At 47.3% G+C, this 23198-nt stretch overlaps 1 protein-coding gene across 3 annotated transcripts; it reads right to left on the reverse strand.

Annotated features, from left to right (window-relative positions):
• Positions 1-10028: 10028 nt before the first annotated feature.
• Positions 10029-22832, reverse strand: SALL4 (spalt like transcription factor 4). 3 transcript variants are annotated; one of them, XM_039864641.1, is made up of 6 exons: positions 19717-22832; positions 17779-17815; positions 17514-17620; positions 12300-14630; positions 11199-11476; positions 10029-10694 (listed from the first exon to the last, which is right to left on the reverse strand). In XM_039864641.1, exons 3-6 carry the CDS (start codon positions 17563-17565, stop codon positions 10275-10277), a joined length of 3081 nt encoding a protein of 1026 aa, XP_039720575.1. In that variant the 5' UTR covers positions 17566-17620; positions 17779-17815; positions 19717-22832; the 3' UTR covers positions 10029-10274. The 3 variants fall into 3 exon arrangements, with proteins under 3 accessions (XP_039720575.1, XP_039720576.1, XP_039720574.1); XM_039864642.1 differs by lacking the exons at positions 17514-17620; positions 17779-17815 and having other exon boundaries at positions 13620-14630; positions 22415-22832; XM_039864640.1 differs by lacking the exons at positions 17514-17620; positions 17779-17815 and having other exon boundaries at positions 22415-22832.
• Between the last annotated feature and the right edge of the window lie 366 nt (positions 22833-23198).

Consider the following 23198-nt stretch of genomic DNA (forward strand, 5'->3'; position numbering starts at 1 on the left):
TTCTTCACCATCGCTCACCCCCCTCCACCTGGATCCCAGGGAGTCGTAATCACACACATATACCCCCGCACACTCTCATCCCCACACTCCCCCAACTACTTCTGGGGTTTACACAGGTGCCTTCTCAGTCAACATTCAACCACACTTGTTCAACATCTTACACAACCCCAGCTCCTTCACCCAGACCCCCATCCACACTCACCCTCACACGCTCCCCACAGAGTCGAGGGCCCACTGACTTTCCAAGGGCCTGATAAAATTTCGAGAACAGAAAGAAAACAAATAGGGTGAAGAAAGGAAGAGTGAGAGAAGTTGAAAATCCAGACATAATTAAAGAGCCTCTCAATGTAATACCTTATAAACTAACCTCCTGCCACTAAAGTAAACTTTTAAGTAGTTACATCTGTGGAGTGGGGGTGGCTTTTAATGACTGCTATGAATAAAGATGGAGCCACCAAGTATCTGTGTCTGGGGCCCTGTGTGAAGGAAGGAGAGCCCAAACCAAGAAGTGTGACTTATCTCATGTCCCGATGAAGTTCCTCAGGAAAAGAAGCATGTCGTTAGGAGTTGCTGCTTTGCACCTTTGAAGGGAAGGGAGCATCCTTTGGCTAACAGACCTGGCCGGCTCTGCTCTCCGCCTTCTCTCTTACATCTAGACGGTGCTCGGCACATCGCATGGCACACAATCGGCACTCAGTAAATGTTTGCTGAGCGGAGGAAATGGTAACCCCCCCAATTATGGCATCAGAGTAGGCCCCACCCTCTACCACCTGTCCCCTCTTAAACCCCACCCACCTCAGATCAGCCGCCAAGCCCAGCCCCTCTTCTCCACTACCACACAGGGGAACGGAAAAGCCCAAGGGGATGGGGACCCTTTAACCCGGGGTCCCCCACACAGCTGGGGTTCGATGACCATGAGTTATTGTTTTTATCGAGCATCTAAAACATACATGGAGTTCCACACTTAATCCTCCCAACAGCCTTGCCCGCTAAGTCTAAATAATCATACCCATTTTACAGTTGAGGAACTAAAAGCTCAGAGTGGCCTGCACAAGGCCACGTGGTCAGGAAGGAACTAAGCTGGGCTCCAGAGCAGGTCTTTCATGTTCAAGAAGGCTGGAAAAATGGCCTCTTGTGACCAATTGAATCAGTTATCATGATACTCCAGGCACCTATTACCCCTGAATATCTTCAAGCTCCCTGTAGCCCTTGTGGAGCCCACCTGTGGCTCCCCTCCTCAGACCGTGCCTTCATTTTCTAAAATATAGAGTAATAATCGCCGCTTCCTCGCCTGGGATCCTAGCTCACCTCCACCTCCCAGCTGTAAAACCTGAGACGACTTACAAACTGCTGGGCCTCAGTTTCCTCAACTGTAGAATGGATCCACTGGATGGTTGGAAGGATTAAATGAGTTAATCATACACACATTAAAGCAATTAAAAGAGTGCCTTCACAAAAGGTCTGGAAGGGTCATCATTACAGGGTCGTAGAAGAATTCAGTGCGGTAATGAGAACATGTAAACTTTGCTCGGTGTAACGTATGCTGAGCGGTAAACACTCGTCAAGTTAAGCTATTGCAATTCCTTCTCCTCCTCTTCCTATTAGTATTTTACCCAAATGAAAAGAATGAACACCGCTGTATCATCCAATGGTTGTCTCTGGATAAAAAATTTCTAGGATGATTTTAAAAATTTAATAGACTATTTTTTTTAATTGAAGAAATGATTTTAATTAATTTTTCCCCGTCTACCTCCTCCCACCCCGCTCCCCTCTGGTAACCACTGGTCTATTGTCCATGTCCAGGAGTCTGTTTGTCTGTCTTGTTCATTTGTTGCTTTTAGGTTTATATCCCACATATAAGTGATATCATGTACTTTTCAACTTTTTCTGTCTGGCTTACTTCGCTTAGTATGTTGTTGCAAAGGGCAGTATTTCATCTCTTCTTATGGCCGAGTCATATTCCATTGTATGTATGTACCACAGCTTCTTTAGCCAATCAACTTAGGTTGCTTCCATGTCCTGGCCACTGTGAATAATGTTGCTATGAACATCGGTGTGCAAATATCTTTTCGGATATGAGTTTTCAAGTCTTTGGGAGTAAATACCCAGTAGAGGGATTGCTGGATCATAGGGTAGATCAATTCTCAGTTTTTTTGAGGAACCTCCATACTATTTTCTAGTAGTTTTTCACTTACAGAAATCCTGAGCAGATGGTACACAGCTCCATACACCGGCCCCATACCCAGCCCCCACCTCAAACTCAGCCATTCCCTTTATTAAAAACGTGTGCATTGGTGTGCTACATCTAGCTGGATCTTCAAATGTTCTTGTTTTATCTATATTTTCTTTTTTTCTAGCGAACATGTGTCACTTTTCCAATAATATTTTCCTTTAAATACTTTAAAGACCAAGAGACCCTTCTTCATCTCCAAAATAACATTCCCTTACGAAAAGAGAGGGGTGATTTTTTATTGTCTTCGCATTTTCCAAATTTTCTTCAGTGCACTTTAATAATCACCCATTGGAGAAGACGCTTTTAAGACTCCCTTCCAGCAAGGCAGTCCCTTGGGAAGAGTCACTTCAAGGCTTTATCTCATCTCCAGAGATCAGATGCTTGCGTGACGTGGGGGAAGACAGGTGCAGCATCGGAGCATCGGCATCCAGGAGGAGCAGAGCAGGGGCAGTGATGGGATGAGGGGGACACTAGATCCCACTCGGGGGGGCCTGGCACCCCACTTCCGGGCCCAGCCCTGCCTCCTCCCCATGGGCCTGGAAATGGCCGCCTCAGGGTTCTGCTTTCTGAGGAGCAACCCCTTTCAGTGGCCCTCGACAGTCCTCCCTGTCCACCATGCCCTGGGGACGACTAGCTGCTGACACCTAGACACCTGGAGTGGGAAGGTCTTTGAGCGAGAAGCCGACATAGTTCAGCCGCTGCTTTCCAGAAATCAGAGGACCCGAGGCCCACGGACGTCACCCAACCTCACCAACAGACAGTAGACCCAGGTCATAATCTATTTTGAGACTCTCAGTGTTTAGCCTTATTTTCATAGTCCTTCAATCTGGCTGCTGCTATTTATGGAGCGTTGGTGGTTAAGTGGACAAGAAGTCAAGGACACTGGCTGGGACAAAATGGAGGCACGAAAAATGGGAATTCAGAATTAATAAGAAAGTTTGGGGTAAACTCAAGCTAGGGAGAGAAGAAACGAAGTCCTTTTGGTGTCTAGAATCTTCCCTCTGAAAAAGCTCTAGGTAGTCAACCTTGGCACTATTGACATTTGAGCTGAATGTTTCCTTATTGTGGGGGGGGGCAGGGGCCTGTCCTGTGCAATGTAGGGTGTTTAGCAGCGACCTCGGTCTCTATCCACTAGATGCCAGTAGCAGCCCCTCCACATTATCCTAGTGATGTCTTCGGACATTGCAAAATGTTTCCTGGAGGCCACAACTGTCCTTGCTTGAGACCCACTGGGCTAGGATGCTAATGTTAAATAATTTTTAAAGCTCTAGTAAGGAAGTGTCTCTAACACTAACCTCTTCCTCCCCACCCCACCCCCTTTTTGGTTTCCCAAAAGAGCGTTCCACAAGCAACCATATTTCGCTAGCATTTAATAATATTGTGTGTGTATGGATAGCACTCTATTTTTACCTCCAAAAAGACACTAGAGAGTTTAGGGGAAATTCCATGAAACATTCGATCATTCATTCATGTAATTTTCCCTGAGAATTTACAATGTTCCAGGCACCGGGGATACAGTTCACAAGACAAACACAATCCCCGCTTTCTAGTGTCTAGATCTGTTTTGGTTCCTGTTTGTAGAAGACTACAAAGTCAAAGATGATGTCTGGGTGACCGGTTTAGCCCGCCCTTCCAGGGTACAGGTGCCTTTCATCGTCTCTGAGCCTCGATTTTACAGTTCCGTAAGGTAGGGGAAACTGAGCCATACAAATGACTCTTGTCCATAGAAATGCAAATGTCTGTAGTGTATTATTGCCCTGTGGATACTGACCATGACTCGTGTCTATTTGCAAATTCACTTCAACATTCCCGATTGCCTATCATTTGGGTGTTCTTTCCGTTCTCCTTTGAATCAGTTGTAAATCTGTTAATAAAACCTTTAACACGTGTTCACTTTATATCTGTTGGAGCCACGATGTTCTCTTTCTTAAGGATTGTATTTTAACAGGGCAGACAGAAAGTAAACAAGTGACGATTTAGAGTGCAAAATGGCATGTGGATATTAAAGCAGGGTAGGTAATGTGCAAGAGAGGTTTGTTGGGCTATTGTTCATCATCCTTACTTGCTAAAAATAAAAAGTTGGCAAGCCTAAGCAGTTCCCTCTCATGGCCCGATTTTTGAAGAATTTCTCGGGCTTTAATGCAAGCTTAAATTACGTTAGCTTCTTCTTTACCCACCCTATGATCTTCACCATATGAGAAAACGAAGACAGAATCGGTCTTTGAAACGACAACTTAATCGCGACATTTAGGGAGGTCAGTGAAAACAATTTCAGGATGGCCTGAAAGCCGTCACAGTAAGCAAACATTGCGGAAAAAGGAAAATGAACTGATTTATGTGAACAGAAGGGGAAAAACTGCCTCGACACCAAGTATACCTACAGTTTTACCACCAGATACGGAAGGCCATTAGTTTAACTGCTTTTAATTTAAGGAACCTCCCCCCCACAACCCCATCAGGATAAAATAAACCTTTACATCCTGTTTCATGCCTTAGTCTTTAGAACACTAACTAGTATCCCTTTCCATTTATGGCTTCTTTACTTAAAACAATAGGTTGTTTACCAAGGGCTGGAGGGTGGAAAATGGCAGGGAGAACAAAAGGGAAGAGATGCAAGTCATTCGGAAAGTTCATCCTTCTCCCAGGAAAGTCACTTTCAAATGTCCTTCAGACTTTACATACAGAGCTCGGAGCTTTCTTCCCACGTGTTTGCAAGTTCCTACCGTCTCCATTGTGAAGCCTACTTAGGAGGAACATGTACTTCCTATTCTCATTTTAGCCTAGTTTCACTAATGTTCCACTTTTCTTTTGGTATTTAGAAATACTTGGAATTCCTTACAGCAAAGTGATAAGGACCTGCGGTTTTGTTCTTGTGTGTTTCCTTTCGTTTTAAAGCAAAAGTCTGAATTTTCATGGGTGCCATGAACATAAATCCCTAGACAATAGCCATACATGACCAAAGATTGCTTCTTTGGGCTTATTAAGGCTTTGATAGCTTTCAAGGCCAACCCATTTTCTTTAAACAGAAATGGGCGTTCCTAACTCACTGTGATCATTCCGAAACGCATATAAATCCTAAATCATCATGTTGCACTGTGACTAGTAAGTTATATGTCAAATATACCTCAATTTTATAAAATACAAATTCTACCTAATCATAATTCATATTTGGGTTCCTGCCACTTTTAAGTTACATTTTATGGCAAAATGTACTTTAGTTTCGTATTCACACATTTCCCAGCTTCTTAAATAATTCCCTTTTTAGCTTGATACTCTCTTGTGCCCAATACAAGCTTCGTTCACTTTTAGATACTTTGGAAAGGTAAATAATGGATATACTCTGCCATTCATGAGTAATGTACTACCTGTAACTTAAGCGGCCAGAGATATATTTGTTATGTATAAGTAACAATAAATTTTAAAAAAAGACAAGACATGAGCATTCCCTATTTAAGTGCTCATTTTGTTTGGAAATAACAGAACTGGGAAAACTGATAGGACCTAGGATAATGACTCCACAAGGATACGCTTCCTCTGCTGAAAAAATAGCTCCCTAAATGAATACATAATAGACATAAAATCCACAAAATAAATGACATCAAGGAGAGAAGAAAGCAAAGGTGTGAATTAGCTGTAGTGTTTAGATCTGAACTTACAATCAATACATCAGAAACACAGGTTTAGCCAAGTCCAGCTCTTTGATGGACTGAAAACAGGCCTCCCTAACACTCAGGGAGGGCCTAGAACCAGCAGGGTTCTGGCATTTTGTAATTCCCAATCTCCCGTTTCCAACGACCTAGGATATTTGTCGATGGCAGTGGTGGAAAAATGCACAAGAAAGCATCCATGAAACGTGGTGGCCCCCGCTGAAATACTGCTGCTTATGGGACCTTATTTGAAGACACATGGAAAACCACCTTAAAAATGACTCCTCCTAGCCTACATTTTTTTTTTCACTTTCATATTTATAAACAATCAATCAGGGAATGACGAAATATGCTATTGTGTCCATATCCCCTGGTTGATGAGCTGCAAAAAACTAACACTGTCTTCAAGATAAAGGGACTACCAACTCCGGGTGCCTCCTGAGGGACCACCACCCTCAGTCTCAACAGACTGAACCAAAAGAAGCCACTTGATCCAGACTTGGGACAAATTCTGTCTAACCGAGCAAGACCCTGTAGATTTTGAGCCAAACAGGAGAAAGTGATGGCTACCATATCTGAATGCTTCCTATGCCCCAGATTGTGTTTTCAAGCTCTCATCTAATCTCACCGTATCACGATGAATCAAATATTATCCTCGTTCTGCAGATGAGGTTATCAGTTTCCATAAATTATCTTGCCCTAGGGCATCCAGCTAAAGTACTCACCTGGGACTTTTTTCCCAAATGAAGTTATCTCATCACGCACCCATCCTTTCCCAATTTGAAATGTACCTGTATCATCTAACTACTAATTTGTTTCTGGACTTCCTGTACATGCTCACATGTGTTAACTTTCCTGTGTGGGCTTAAGCCATCTGCTGAGTTGTAAACAGCTGCTGTGGAAGCTGCCTCCGAAACTCTATTGAAAAGCTTCCTGCAAACATGGAGATATTTCAACACCTTCCTTGTCGTGGTTTAGCTACATTGTCACCTGCGTCAACCTGGCACCATCAGCTATGACTGAACGAGCAACCACCTTCCTTCCCCATACCACGACCTCACTTTCAATAGCTTAGGCCAAAAGGTGCAACTTCTCCACCTGAATAGGGGCCACCCCACACTTTCTCAAGGCCCACTCTCCAAATGCATTTACACCATGCAAACAATTCCTTTCCCAGAACAATTATCTTTAAACGGGTTCTGGGGGTGCTGGCTGAAGGCAGAGGGCTGGGCGGGGGGGACGTTTACCCCCCTACCCTGGGTTTTACTGAGATGTAATTGATTTATAACTGGCCGTGCATTCAAGTCAGGACATCAAGATTCCCTTAAATCATCCATCAAGTATCAGAAACAGAGTTCTGAATACACAAAACCCATAGAGAAAGAAGGAGGCAGGTAAGTCTTAAGTTAAAAAGCAAGTTCTGTGGCAGGTGTATGACTTACCTCCTGTGCTCTATAAACTCAGATGATTCACTATACGATGGTGGTGTGCTCACATCACAGTCTACTCTTCAAGAGTGGATTTCAAAGATTAGGGCTGAGAAAAGACACACACATAGAACACACAGAAGCTACAAACATACCCGGAAACATTCATAATCTTTTTCCTAGCAATCCTTCAAGTAGGAACTTACCATAAATTGAGTGCAAGAGAAACTGTCACAGATGATCAAAATTACTTAATAGTTCTAGGGAAGTTGGCGTAGTCTAGCAATAGCTAATTTAACATTTTTAAATGATTGCAGATACTTAAAAAGGATTAGCCAAAAACAGGTTTTACTTTGGAAGATGTCTAACGTATGTTGGAGAGAGGGAAACATAATTTTATTGTTAATTTTCATACATCTGAATCGTGAAAAACATAAAACTTAACTGTGGATTAGTAGCAAGAGAGAGAAAGGATAAGAATTATACACTTGTGACCAGGGAATACTAGCTTAAATTAGGTCCTTCCATTTCAGTTATCTGAAATATTGGGTTAATCTTGCTCTCAAAAGTGAGTGGCTGTTTCACCCTAAATTTAGATGAGCTGAGGCCTAAGACAGATCACTCTTTGGGGTGGGGGCGGGGACATGACGACATCCACTTGCAAGGGAAATGGACATGCAGAAGTCACGTCAGCTCAAAGGCCACCAGAATACAACACCGGGCCTTTGGTGGGCATCAAGAGAACACACTCCAGGATGCTGTGGCGTCCACATCCATGACGATGCTGGGTTTTGCCGTTGGGTTCGCAAAGACAAGCGGCAAAAGGTGGGCGAGAGGGTACTTTACCTATAGGGCATTAACCTGGTCTTGCCCCTGTGTCTCTTCCACGAGCACTTTTTCTACTCCTCTAAGAATTTTCCCTTGGAGTCAAATGCCACATCCTATGTGACCCTCAGCCCATTCATTCCCCTCAAGGGCCCCAAAGTATGAGATGGTTAAACAAAAATTGTTTCTCTGCCCAGTGACATGAGCCAGGTAGGTTGGGATGGGTTGAGATGTGGGGTTGCCTAGAGCGTAAGCCTTCTACGGTCACGAGGGAACACAAGCAAACGTTCTCTAGAATGAGATTATTCTAAAAAAAAACTTGTATGAATTATTAAAAAGGAAAGACACCCAACAGTACGTCATGACGTATGTGCTTGTGAATCAGGTCAGACACGGATGTAACCAGATGTGCATATTCGTTCTAGAACCTGGGGGTGGGGGGAGATCCACAAGGCCCCTAGAAGTAATTGTCAAGTAAAAATTCTCCACTTTAGAGCAGACACTACCAAACAAAACTTACATACACACCTGGTGGGGGGAAAAAAAAATATCCAAAATTTATTCTCCAACAGTCAGCCATCAGCAGGTAAAACTACAGGGTTCTCTCCGTAGATCGCATACATTCACAAGGCATTATCGGCTTAACAGTGAGAAAGCCTCTGGTGTGTTCTCTGTAACAATATCCACTTCACAGTGTAAACAGGTACTATTATTGTATTCACTTACAATTCCAGAAGGAAAGGCACAACTTGGCAAAAAAAAAAAAAAAAAAAAAAAAATTTTTTTTTGGATCCTAAAGTCAGGAGCAATAACTCAGAGACGAACTTTTGGTAACAGACGTGACCTGCATTCCCACATCGAGGGGGAAAGACTCCTCCACCCAGAAATCAGGGTCTTCCCTTCTCCTTCCACATTAAACCGTTCAAGCAACATTTCGTTCGCTTATTACATATACGAAAAGGAAAGTGAAAAAAAAAAAAGTTACAAAAAAACATCTTGAACATCCAGCTGCTCCCACCGTTACATTAACTCTCAGGTTTAAGACGGGGAACACTTCAGCAGTCATAAAATAGGAAAAAGAGAGACTAAGGCTACAAAAACAAAAAATAAATGAGGTAGATAAATTAAAGCTTTCATACCCAGGTACTTGGGCTTGTTCCAACATTGTAGCCTTCATGCAATACTGGGGGGCAGGGTGGGGAGAATCTTCCTAATTACTTGGCATTAAGTCACATCAAGGAAAGTTCTGTGAAAATGAGAGTGTGAGCCCGGGAGAAGCGGCATGCCCTTCCACGAGCTTCTTCGAGAATCAAAGCCCAGTTCTTCAACAGAATAGGCGAACTAAATTAAGTCACCTGAGGTTCCCTGCTCAGGTGCCCCCCCTCCTGGTGGTTCAGAAAGAAGGCGGCATCTGGAAAGTGTAGGGCGGATGTTGGCAATTTAGGGCTCCGCCTGGACTGTGATTTAAATAAGCAGCAACTCGCATGCTGACTCCCTAAGGTATAAAGTCAGTCCTTTTATACTGACCGTTTGAGGGCACCCCACTTAAGTTTCCAAGGCCGAAGACATGTTAGGATTCTGCAACCTTAGTTAAAAAAAAAAAAAAGTACATTCAAAACAGAAAAATTAAAGATGGGTGCAGGGTTGGGGGACATACAAAGCAGGTCTCTCTAAAGATGACGGACCTTGTCCATTTACCCGCATACGGTCACCACAGAAGCATATAGCACCCCTTGCCCCGCAGTGAGGCCAAGCACTTGTCTTCTCCATTGTGATTCGATGAGCCCCAACACGAAACAGGTCAGTCTTCAGGAACAGTGGCTCTAGCTTGTACAAAGGTTTTACGTATAGTTTGTCGCAAGTAACAAAGCTACTTTGCAAGACCCGCTTCTTTCCAAAATTAAAAAAAAAAAAAACTAGTCTGTATGAATTTTTTTTTGTCTTTTTTTTTGCAAAGCAGCATCGCAACATCGTGATTGTAGGACTTGCCTGAGGTTGTGGTCACGACTGTAAACATCATTTGCACATCAGTCAAAAAACAAACAGGAGGAGATGGGTTCTTTAAAAAACAAACCGACGAAAAGGGTCCAGTTCTAGAGCGGTCACTCCGCCTTTCTCCTTCAGTGTGGGCTCCCTCTTGGCTTAGCTGACCGCGATCTTGTTTTCTTCCAAGAAGTGAGGGAGCTGGTGTTTGGGGACGCCGTCGGCGGCGCCCGGCTCTTCCCCGTCGGCACTGATGGCAGACTGGGAGCCATCCATCTTGGAGACGACGGTGCTGCTGGCGACGGAGCTGGCCCCCAGGGACACAGGGAGCGTGGGAATGCCTCCGCCCTGGATCACCGAGATCTCGTTGGTCTTCATGGCCAGGCCGCCGTTGAGCATGGTGGAGTACTGGCTCCACACGACAGGGTCCACGTTCACTGAAGGGGCCATGATTTCCTTGGGAAACATCTCGGAGACCCTCTTTCCATCCGTTCCTAACAGGGCCATGGTGTTCTCGATGGCCAGCTTCCTCCCACGGCGTGCAGAGCTGTTGTTGGCGCCATGTGTCATGTAGTGGACCTGTGGGAAGAGGGACAAAGATTTCCACCCAAACAGATGTGACCGCACGTTGGCGCGCCACAGTGAGTTTGCGCATGCGGTTGGTGCTACTCGAACAGTATTTTAACACAATTCACATTTACGAGTTAGATTTCTTATGTAAAAAAATCCAGATATCTGTTCTCTTGGGAGAAATAACAAAAAAAAAAAAATAGTCTTACTACCTAACTACTTCTTAATCCCGGCCTCCTTTCTGCAACCCCTTTTCCAGTCTGGCTTTGGACTCTTCCAGCTTCTTTAAAAAAAAGCCAAAGACTGTGACAGACACTGCGTGGTTTCCCAGGCAGCCTCATTTCCTCTTCGCCGACTGTCTTCGAAGCGAACAGCTATCTCGTCGGGCTCAGAAGTGACTTGCTCTTAATCACTGTATCATGACGCTCCATGCATGATGTGAAACACCTTCCAATTCAAGAGATGCTGCTCGACACCTAGCCCCATCCCTGCCAAAACCCTAAGGAAACTCACCTTCAAGTTGCCTTTGGTGGTGAAGGCTCGCCCGCATATGTTACACACGAAAGGCTTCTCCCCGGTGTGAGTCCGCTCGTGAATCTGAAGGGCGCTCGCCGACGAGAAGTTCTTCCCGCACCGCGTGCAGCCGTGTTGCTTGGCCTGTCGGCGTGGCTGGGCCGCCAACAAAGGTGTCATGCCCGGCGACATGGTCGCGGGTCCGAACGCACCGGGAACTTCGACTTTGACGTAGGCTGGCTGGGCTCGGACGAACGCTGATGGGAGACTGCTCCGACCTGGCAGGCAGAGAAAAAAAACCCCAAACCTTTGTCATCCCACATTCTCTCGCTCTTCAAGCCAAAAAGAAGAGCTTTGCAAACGACTGCCCACAGTTTGAGAGCCTGGAAAAGGCTTTTGGGAAACGTACACCTTGGAGGTTCTTCCCTCTGACTTGTTCACCTGCACAGAGAATAAACTCGAACACTTAGGGGAATGTACCACTTTGGTGTAAATGGATGGGCAACACGTAAACACACGCATCCAAGTTCAAGTTCCTACAGTGACCTTTGAACCATGCCCAGACGCCAACCTTCTCGGATGCTACAATGCAGCTGGTCCCCCACTGTACCATTAATGGCATCAGTGGGCACCCCACAACTCATATGTGAGTTTCCAATGGGTTAGATTCTTTTTCACGCCTCGAGGGTGATTCACTTCTGAACTTTACATTAGGGAGTGGGACCTCAGCATCAACAAAGTATGGTTTATGTCAACAGCAGCAAAAAAAGAAAAAACCAATGCCCACTTTCTCAAAACTCTATTCTTTAAAATTACCCGTATACCCCCATAGGGTTCAAACACAAAAATAAAAAGTCAACAAAGCACGCTTACGCTGTCCACAACCAACTTGAATCGCCCGTCATAAATAAAGCATGTCGCCACTAGGATAGAGAACGTTATTATCTCCCTCCACCCAGAAGCACAGAAAGGCTAACTGCCCTACAGACAGAGAAGCTGCTTCACGTATATCACACTCTCCGTTTGCAAAGTTCAACCCAGGTTCCTTTGGGATGACCTTGTGCCCAAAACGGACGTAAGTTAAATCCAAAGCTCCGTCACCTTCCATCTCAGTGCGGCTGATCTCCACGCCGTCTGCTCTGCCACCAGCATCGGGAGACTTGGACCTGAAACTTTCTGCTTGGCTATTGGCCGGGGAGACTGCGTGGAAGGACGCGGTCTCCAGGACGTCCGGGCTTCGGCTCTGATACTCCTGGTCCCCCATCGCTGAGGATGACGAGTCGTTGGTCAAGGCATCGCTCTCCACTGAGCCGTTTTCTCTGCTGCTCTGCCGCTGCAGGACAAGAGGAGCAGGCCCCACCTTCCCCGGGGCGTCTAGGGGAGCCATCGCGGCGAACCCCAGGGCCGGGGACGCCGCGTAGATGTTGGGAAGAGGCATGGGGGCCTTCGAGGCGCTGCTAGGGGCATCCTGGGAGCCGACTTCGTCGACGTCGATGCTTTCGATGACATCGTCGTGACAGACGGCACCTGCGCTGCAGTTCTCACCGACCATCACCGGCTCGGGGCCTGCAAAGTCACAGGGATTATCCGGCAGGGGTGTGTTAGGAATCTGACCGCCCATGTGCATCCGGATGTGCTGCTGTAGCATGACAGCGTTGGTAAACTTCTTCTGGCAGATGGGGCACGAGTGTTGCGTCTTTATGGACGTGTTGGTTCGGTGGACCCCGAAATGTGTCTTCAGGTTGCCTTTGGTGGAGAAGGCTCGGTCACAGATCTTACAGCGGAACGGTCTCTCGCCGGTGTGGGTGCGGTAATGCATTTTGAGGGAGCTTTGGCAGCTTAGGACGCGGTGGCAAATGAGACATTCGTTGGGGTCGGTGGTGGCCTTGTCAATGTTCTCCACCAGCTGCTGCAACTTCAGGGTCTCTGACCCTGGCTCGGGTGTCCCTCTCCCCTGGAAGCCACCAACCCTTGGGGAGTTATGGTTTGGCCCCACCCCAGAGAGTAGAGCTCCATCCTCACTTTCTGGAGAAGGCCCGGGCTGCAGGTCGCTGGGCAGCGGGCCCCCCATGAGGTCCTTGGGGTTAGTCCCCGAAGAGAGATTCTGAGGTAGGCCTGCACGGGGGTTCCCTGTTACCAGAACAGGTTTGCTTTCTAAAGAGAGACTGCATTCATCTAGGGGGACAGGCACGGAGAGGGTGTAGGGGAGGCCATCGCCTGCAGCCATTCTGTCGTGGAACTCGGCAAACAGCTGGGGGTTTGCCTTCACCTGGGGGTGTCGATGAAAGTGCACCTTGAGGTTGCCCTTGGTGGTGAACCGGTGGCCACAGACAGAGCACACGAAGGGTCTCTCTCCAGTATGAGAGCGGAGGTGGATCTGCAAGGAGCTATCGGTCCCAAAAACCTTGCTGCAGTACTTACACTTGTGCCGGTAGAGGGCGGCCTCGTCTTTGGGTTTGACATCCACCGGGGAGACGTTGGGGGGCTTCCCCTTCCCTTTCTTGGACGGGTCAAACGCCACAGTGGAGAAAGGACTCTGGAAGAGCACAGAGCCGGGGGCCTGAGGTAGCAGAGCACCGGGGAGGCGGCTTGGGAGCACCCTGGACCCATCCGGCCTCAGGGCAAAGGACACCAGCCCCGGGGACACAGAGCTGGTGGTGGAAGGGATGCTTGCGTGAGGTAGCTTGGCTTGTTTCAAGGCGTCCAGGGACAGACCTTGGCTCCCCGCTTTCTGGCTGAGCAGAGCGACGGCCGCGGACACTTGCTGGGACATGTGGCTGCCCAGCGTCTTCAGGGTGTCGGCTCCCGCCATGCCTGAGTGGAGGGCGTGGGAGGCCCACATGTTCACCTGGATGCGGATCTGCTCCGTGAGCTGGAGCTGCTGCAGCTGCTGCTGCTGCAGACACAGAATCTGCTCCAGGACCCACGGGATGCTGTTGGCCCCGGGCAAGGGGGCCGGCAGCGCGTCCGCGCTCCGCTGATTCACCGCCACCTTGGTGCCTCGTAGTGCTTGCAGAGTGACGTTAGTGTTGGCCACTTTGCCTTTGGGTAGATAGCTTAAGTCCTGAGGTGTGGGCGGCAGGGCGGTCTCCGTCTTCAGGTACAGGACAGACTCCGGCCCTGGCTTCTCCTTCATGTCTCCCGAGCTGCAGCCGTCCACCCTGTGACCGTCCTTACTGCTTGGACTGTGTGGCTGGTGGCTCAGCACAGCCCCGGAGAAGTCTGTGGCAGGCACCGGCCCCTCACTGTCGTTCATGATGAGGACGGGTGGGATCTTAGTGCAATTTTTCTTATGTTCTAAGAACTCGGAGAAGCTGAAGCACTCTGCACAGCATTTCTCGCAGATGTGAGTCTCCTCCCGACGAGGCCTCTTGACCGTCGCTCGGTCCCCGCTCATGTCATCCGCCGTCCCCAGGTGGTTCACTGGAGCACCTGCAAACCAGAAAGGAAGAGCTCACGACTCTGCCCCAGGAAGGACGAGGGGCCATTTCTCGGGAAGAACCAACCACAACCACAACGGAGCAAGTCTTCACGATCCGTGCCCAACAGGCAGAAACCGTGTAAGGGAACGAGGCCTCCAGAGTCTGAATGAACCAACCACGTGTGCAGTTGAGTCAACTAACATCCTCCCAAAATAGGTCTGAGTACTAACTGCAGCGCCCATGCGCCCATGGATCAGGACCCTTGCACATGTGGCTCTAGTGGGTCCCAAACCCAATGCCCAGTGTCCGTAAGGGAAGGGGAGATCTGAGACACAGAAGAAGGCCCTGAGAAGGGGTTCCCGTGGCTATAAACCAAGGGCTGTGGCTCAGAGGGGAGCAAGGTAGGAACCGACAGAAGGTAGGGAGCAGGCGTGGAAGAGATCTGCCCCCTCGGAACCTCCAGAAGGAACCGGCTCTGCCGACACCTTGACTTCATACTCCCAGTGTCCAACACTGTGGGAGAGTAAATTTCTGTTGTTTTCGGCCATTCGGTTTGTGGTCATGGCTTAGGACAGCCCTGGGAAACTCATACAAAATAATCCCCTCAGAGATCTGCACCCCACTCAGAACTAGCTTCCGACAGCAAATGGCTTTCACGCAGTCAATACAAGTGCTGGGAATCTGCTCAAACCCGGCGGCTGACCTCCATCCTGGGTTCATGGAAAGCACAGTTGCAGTATATCACTCGTTCAAATAATGTAATGGGTGTGCATAATGAAAGTTTAAAAGTGCCGACAATTACGATGGTACTAAATTTACTTAAAAACGTGGAGAATGGCAGGACACTGGGTTGATTTAAATGGAGGGAAGGCCAAGCAGATATTCCCAGGAATCATCTTCATATAGGAGAAAACACATTGAAAAAATAAAAAAAAATTAAAAATCGCAAGTCTAAGACAGGCATGACCACAGAAAAGACTTCGCTGACCTTCCAGAATATGAAAAACCCATAGAAATGTCTTAAGTTAGGACGTTCAAAGGCTCAATGAGCCATTCTACAAAGAGAGAAGCCCACGAATGTACAGAAGGGGACGATGGGTTTCATTCCTCCCGTCCGTCTGCAACTCCCACTAGCTATAGCTCTCCAAAATGAAACACGTGAAGTCCTATCCTGGGCAAAGTCACGTTCCTACACGTGACTGGTCCGTGGATTTCTTTTGTAAGCTAGGTACCATCCTCTCCACAGCTAATGCCAGCCCGCACATTGTAATGCCCGTCTCGGGACTGTATTAGCCAGATGCCTGGGTTCTGGGTGGCCAGTCTAACTGCTCGGTTGTTCGTATTTCCTGGCTATCCCATCATATGTGCGCTCCGCCACAAAGAAGTCATGTGGGCACGCCTCATCAGACCCAGGAACTCTGGGGATGCCGGTCTAAATCACACAGACATTCCCTCAAGTATCCTAAGATCCATGTCAGAAGGAGGGTGATTCTTACAGAAATGTTTACGGCAGCAAAAAAGGTAAGTTTTGGTTCACTACTCTCGACGCAAAACCGTACAGAACTTCCGCATGCCCCAACATCAAGACAGAAGTCGAGGTGAAACTGACTGCGGAACGGTATTGTAAAATGTGACCATTTCTGTTAAAATCAGAACCCGTCTGAAATGTACAAACACATGGAGGAAAGGCCAGGAAGGACCACGCACCACTCTTAAATAAATTCTTACTTTTTAAAGCGAACTAACATATTTACCCCTCTACTCCTTCTTGGGTGATTACCTTTCCTAAAACCATGGGTTTTTATTGAGAACTCCACCAACAGTTTGGGGGAGGGGTTCATCTTGGAACCAAGTATACGTCTCTTGAGGAGATCAACAGATTTCCGATTTTGAAAAAGTGCCTCTTTTAGATTTATATAGCATACATGGCCTTAACAGATTGACTTACCCAGTTTCACACTGGGTAATAAACACGGAGTTTTTTCAAGGTCTGGCCTGCCGTGGTCAAGAAAACGAGTTACGGCCAATCCAGTGCTTGTCTGTCAATAGGAGGTTTGATGTGGTGGGCTTACCTACCCCTCAGAATTTCTGTTAAGCCTGCAGAATATCATGACAACCTACATAAGGTAGCTGCTGGGTTGCGTGACTCATTTCCCACGTTTGAGCACCTACCACGTGCCTGGCTTGCCGGCTAAGACAGCAGTCACTGAGTGACTGACTCATTTAACGATCTTCCTCACCTCCTACTGTGTGCAAGGCTGGGGCTAGGGATGTCCTTGGTGAAAAGGCAGCTTACAGCCTCCAGCATTACGAATAGGCACCTCTCGGTACCCCTTACATACTATACTCATTAAAACCCAGGCATGGGTGCCCAGCCCCGCCTCCCCTTTGAATTCTTCCTTTGTTCTTACACTTCCTATCATAATATGTTTCCTCTGTGGAGCCTGCAACATCTCCCCTCTTGCAGAAACCCCAGGGGGGACAGGAAAGACCGAAGAGTCAGGTTGGGGGTGGGGGCAGGGCTAGAAAACACATTATCACCCTTCTGGGAGGCCCAGAAGTCGTTTTAAAAGTTGGGATATGGTGCCGCCCCCTATACTTCCAGGCTGAAGTCAACAAAGAGGACCCCATTCCTTAGGGCCCCCAACAAACTGCTCCAGTCTTATTTCAAGAATCAAGTTAAAAATATTGGTCAATTCCCAGAACCCTTACTGATAGCATCTATGAGTACACCTTCCCAAAACTTGAAATATAGCCCTTGGTTGTGGTGGTGGTGGGTGTGGGGGGGAGGTGGCAAACATCTTCCTGGAAAAGCAATTCTGGAAATAATGTGTCAAGAACGTCAAAAAAAAGTAACTTTTTAAAAAGTTGGTCTTAGGAGGGAAATACACACTATTAGTAGGTATATCGAAATAGATACGGCTTCTTCCTAGGACAATCTTCATAATTTTAGTGCAGTCCTCCTTTGATCCAGCAAGGCCCTTGTTAGAAATTTACTTTCTGTAATACAAAGATACATTTCTCATATTAACAAACAGCAAAAAAAACCAAAAACAAATACGGATGCACTTTGGTGTATCACAGTAAGGTTCTGGTGAAGTACATTAGGGTACGAAAGAAAGATGATTACTTTGTAGCCTACAAAAATAAAGATCTACCTTATATGAGCTGCTCTGCAGGACAACCGCCCAAGATCTATTTCAAGAGGAAAAAAAAAAAAAGAGGTGAGAACAGGATGCATACATAATGTGCTTCCATTTGTACTGCAGACAAAGAGGTAAATATGTACATGGAAAACCTCTAAAATAAGAGAAACTGGCTGGTCTCTAGCTCTTGGAGCCTGAGCCTGGGGGTTGGGGCTGACGAAACACTGTAACTATACACCCACTTTTTGTACTATGGTTTCTTTTTAATTAGCACGTTTATACCTTTTGTCTCAGCCATTCTACTTCTGGAAATCTCCAGGAAAGCCCATGCAAAAATGCCCATTCCACTTTTTAAGGACCCAAAGCAAAACCATTACCCTCCTTTAAACGACAAAACACACTTCAGACTCTTATACCTTAATTCATTTATCTTCCTACTGACATAATCAAACAAGTCTTTCTTCCCAATTTGCAAATGTGGAAACTGAGCCTCAGAAATCATGAAGTGGCTCAAGGTGACAGACATACTGGTAAACCAGAACACAAAGAGCAGGGATTGTTTTTCTGAAATACTATTTTTAAGAAGGGCGGTAAAATGAAAGGCCTAATTATCATTGTTTCTTCTAGAGCAGAATTTCGCAAATGTTTCGTTTCATCCCTCCAACGGAGGCTTTTAAAAAAGCACTTTTTCCTAATCACCGCCCCCCCCCCGACTACCATGAAATTTTAATGCCACGAATATATCGTATATCTACTCACACACTGCAATCCTTTGGAAGGACACAAACCACTGTAGTATCAATAAATGCTTTTGTCTTCCCCCAAAACCAATTTCCACTCCCTTGGGGACGATATTCCTTCATTGAAAATGCTAACTCTAAAGCAGGCATTCTTAAACTGGGGGGGGTTCATGAAAATAGATAGGAGGAAAAAAAAATCTTCACTTTTACTAACCTGAACTAAAATCTAACATTACTTTTTTATTTTGAATGTAGGGAACATGCCACCTGTGGTCATTCACAGAACCTGTGCGTTTGTCACCAGCGGAAAGCAGGTATTTTCACACGGTGTTAAATGCAGTTTGTTGCATTACTGGAAATTCCAGGTCACCTGGATCTTACTGCGTTCACAAAGCACATGTCACGTTATCACAAACGTATTCGTTTTTGATAGCTGTATCTCAGTGTAATTTATTTCTTCGGTGTTTCTATTCCTTCATTTTATGCATTTAAATACATTCTCTTGAGAAGGGGTCTATGGCACAAAAAAGGTTAAGGCCCCTGCTCTAGAAGGATCTAACAGTTCCCAAGAGTGATTTACAACCTGAATACCAGCTTGCCTTCACTGTATACACAGGCTGGCCTCTTCTGTAGCCTCCAAGCCATACCAGCCACATCCCACTTGAGTCTTAAAACAGCAGGAGCTCTGTTTGCTTGTGCAGTAAAAAAGTACTTCGACATCCAGACCACCGTTGGCAAATACTGAAACCGTATTTGCCAAAGAGTGAGAGGACTCTGTTATGAACAATCGCTGGGTATGCGTAAGTGAGCCCTTCCTCAAAAGAAAAAGCAAAGTTCAGAGGGATTACGCAGCAACTAGTCCTTCCATGCTTCCACCCCACCCCCACTCCGAATTTTAGGAATGTTATCTCCCAGCATCTAGTTATCCAATAAGTTGGAAGAATGCAGTAAACCCAGCAGGGGTCTTAGATTCAATCACTGCCAAATGGATAGAAAATACTCTTTCCATTGTATAGGAAGAAAAGCTTCATCTACTTGGAGGCCAATCAAATTCTGGAGATGAGAAATGCTTTTAAAAAAGTTTATCTTGAGAAAAGCATTAGGACTCAAGCTTATCTCTATTCCTATATTAAAAGAAGTACAATGAGTAGATTGTCTAAAGTACACAATATTCTTACCCTCCCCACCACCCCCTCTCCAGGATAATTACCAAAAAACAGAAGGAAATTGAGAACTCCTTGGGTAGTGAACCAGTTGAAAGAAAGCGCCCTTTTACCAGTTTAATTTTACATCTGGATTCCGCGATCCGAGAAACACTTAAGTAACGAGACTTTAACTCAATTCATAGATGGCAAATTAGAGCTGTAAATTAAGTTTCCGTGAAATGAAGAGCTAAAAAGAAAAATAAAATGTGTTCCAATCAGTCTAGGATCAAAATTCAGGAGGAAAAAAACCCGAAAGAATCAAAGAAGGCTAGACAGTTGCTACGGTGTGTGAGTTCCGCTGCTTTATGTTAGAGATATGTTCCCTTTTGCCTCAGCTGGAGCTCAAACTTTGTAAACTCCAGGCAGTCAGGAGCTTTTGCTGCCTCCTCCAGGAAGCCCTAGAACAAAGCCTGACACACTCTAAATTAAGGAAGGGGGGGAGGATGGATAGCGGTGACTAGAGATGTAGTTCTTATCTGGAGTTAAAGGCTTTTAAACTGTAGATGCTTTTTAAAAATAAAGTACCATAAGTTAAGGGTGACGGAAAAAGGGAACTTCTTGAACTCCCCCACAAACAGTAACTCTGCCTTATTTCTAACGTGGTTCCCAGGGATCTCTTAACAGAAAAGCTTCCAAAGGCACATCTCAAAAATTAAGAGAGATCATCAAGCTCAACCAGCCAAATACACACTGAATCGGAGGGAACTGACAGAAAATGCCACCCCGTAACCAATTTCTCCAAGACCACAACCAACACAGCCCGTCCGATTCAGAGAAAGGCTACCCATCCATCAGGACATGGCAAACACCAGCAAGCCATTTCGACCCAGAGCTGCAGCTTACTCTGAAATGAGAATTAAAAGATAACATATTTAAGGTCCCCAGCCTGGTGTCTGGCATACGGTAGGCTGCACAGGAAACGGCGGAATATTCTCAACTGGCAGCTCAGCGCTATCTTGCCACGGTAAATAAAACAGAAAGTTATTTTGAACAATATCCCAATCACAATCCCAGCACACAGTGAGTCTTCTAGAATTGAAACTATCTCACAGGACACTTTATCTCCACTGTAAAGAGAGGAAGCCAAAGGCTCAAAGAAACTCACACAGGTCTCAAGGTGACACTGCTCTCAGCCATACAACCAGACTGGAATGCACTTCATTCCGAAACCTTACAAATAAAAACCTAACCTCATTAAAAAAGAGGAAGTACCAAAACTATCTCCTGCCTCCCAGGATGGGTTCCCAACTCCCTACCGGTGAGGAAGCTAGCAGAGGCTCGAATGAGCAACTATCGTTGGTTTGTGCAACTTCTTTTTAACGGAACAAAAGGGGCCGTGGGCGTTTTAGCCCCTCTCCCTCTCTCGGATGCAGATCGAAACACTGAAAGTCAGCCTGCAACGTTAAAGCCGCTGTAAACAAATTTCCCTCTCCTTCATTTAAAATGGGGGCTCCCAAGTGCCCTATTCTCAGAATCCTTACAGCCAATGTAGGTCATTTCAGTTTAGAAACTGGGGGTCGGCAGTTATTTGAAACTTGGGAATCTTAATCGTTGAAAGTTGTAATCCAGTTTAGCACAAAGGGCATTTGAAACTCTTTTGAGAAAATGCTAATTTTCCCGTCCGGCGCTCGAGTCCCCGGACCACCTGCAGATTTTTTGATCTGGTGATTGCCAAACTTCATTTTCCTCCCTCAAAAACTGCATTCTTTACAAGTGGATCTCCAATTGGCTTTTCAAAACAAGACTGGCCCAATCTTAACTTTTTAAAAAAGTATACGTATCTACACATCTACCTGTCCCTATCTGTATTGTACAGATACAGACTGCTCACATGCAAAATGCAGCCATTAAAAGGTAACTGCTTGAGAAAACTACCTTCTGTCCCTTGGTGCTGGGGACTCAGTAAACACACTCTAGGATCAAGGAATTCTTTCCAAGAATTCCAAAGACTTGGCAGATTTATACCGGGCACAGCCAGAGGTCGCGAAAACGACTGGCTCGAGTTCCAGCGGCGCCCGCGTTTGGCCGGAGCCACGGCTGTCCATTACCCACCACAACCCGTTCCGTTCCATCAGGTGTGAGCCGGTACCTGCGCGCGGACCCGCCTCTCGGCAAAGCGCGCGGCTCCAGGCTGGGCCTCCAGGGGGCGCCCGCGCACAACGCGGCTGTCCGCTCCAACCCAAGCGATCAATAGCGAACCCCCCACCCCCAAATACTGGAAGGAGAGCAACCAGGCCTGAGACCCTAACCGGCTCGGGTTAACTGATCTCAAACTCCAGCCAGCGTTAATTTAAGAAGCCCCCTCTCCACGCCTCCGTCACAAAGTTCCCTTAAAGGTGCCAAATACCACCAAAAGTCCCACTTGCGCGCGCCCACCCAAAATGAAGGGGGAAGGGGAGGTCAGAGCAGGACCAGGGGAGGGGTCAGAGCCAGGAGCTCGCCCCTCCTCTCGGGAGGAAGCGAGCCGGCGGAGGGTTAACCCTTTTGTTCCAGGTGGGCCAGGCGACGAAGCCTCTCCACGCTCCCTCCACCCCCCACCCCCACAGGCACAAAGAGTCCACCCTCCGGGGACCTCGAGAGTGCGCTTCCCCGACCGTCCGCCACGCCGAATGCGCACAGCCCGCCCCCTCGGTCAAGCCGATCTCTTTTAAGTTGCCCTCGAAAATGTTACTTGGGGGGCAGTAGGGATTTATATTAACCTATTGTAAACTTGGGAAGTATATGGATGCCCTCCCCGAAAAAGGGGACAGTATTCAAAAAGGAGCGACCGTCTTCCCATCCGAGTTCTGCCTCCGAGTGTCCGGGGCGGCCACTCGCTCCCCCGTCAATGGCTGAGGAATTAGAAAGCAGGCGGGGAGAGGAGGGAAGTGACCAACAAGGCCCAGGAGGTTCAAAGCGCCCCCTCCCCCCACGCTAAAAACTTATCAGGCGACAATTTGGCGGGCCAGGACGGACAGGAGATAGTGGGAAATCCACTCGCTCCTAATACCTCCTCGGTTAAGCGACCAGGAGGAGTTGGCCTTGCCGCTCCCGGCCGGACGCGGGTCCTGAACTCCTCCCCACCCGGCGGCCGCTGGGCGCGGAAGCGTGGGCCGGGTCAGCCGCGGGAGCTGGCCCTGGCCGCGATCGCCCAGCTCTGGTCCCACTTGTCCCCTCTGGCCCCCGGGCGCGCTTGTGGAAAGCAGGGCGCCGCGGAAAAGCCACGCAAAACGCCGGGCCGGTGCAGCCCCAGCGGGACTGCCCTGCGCCCGCGACCCCGGCCCCTGGGGGCCCCGCACCCCTCCGGCTCGCCGCGGTTATTTTAGGAAGTCGGAAATCAAAGATGGCTGGAGGTCAGGCCCCGAAAGGTTAGGGCGAAGATCGGCAGGCGGCGTAGCCCGGGGGGGAGAAAAAGCGAAAACCAAAAACCAAATTCAAAAAGAGAGAAATATGAGGACCTTCTCCCCCACCTCTTTGGGCCCGCCAGTCCCCTCCGCAGTGCGGGTGG

Source organism: Pteropus medius, unplaced genomic scaffold (assembly GCF_902729225.1).
Source record: "Pteropus medius unplaced genomic scaffold, Ma_sr-lr_union100, whole genome shotgun sequence".
Taxonomy (NCBI): Eukaryota; Metazoa; Chordata; class Mammalia; order Chiroptera; family Pteropodidae; genus Pteropus; species Pteropus medius.

What these genes read in the sequence shown, in the direction of transcription:
- SALL4 (XM_039864640.1), bottom strand. Translation starts at nt 22,490, where the DNA reads ATGGGAAGACGGTCGCTCCTTTTTGAATACTGTCCCCTTTTTCGGGGA. An exon ending in CAGCCGCACTGAGATGGAAG is followed by an intron (nt 11,477 to 12,299) that starts GTGACGGAGCTT and finishes TCTGCCTGCCAG; the next exon opens with GTCGGAGCAGTCTCCCATCA. An exon ending in CCACCAAAGGCAACTTGAAG is followed by an intron (nt 10,695 to 11,198) that starts GTGAGTTTCCTT and finishes CTCTTCCCACAG; the next exon opens with GTCCACTACATGACACATGG.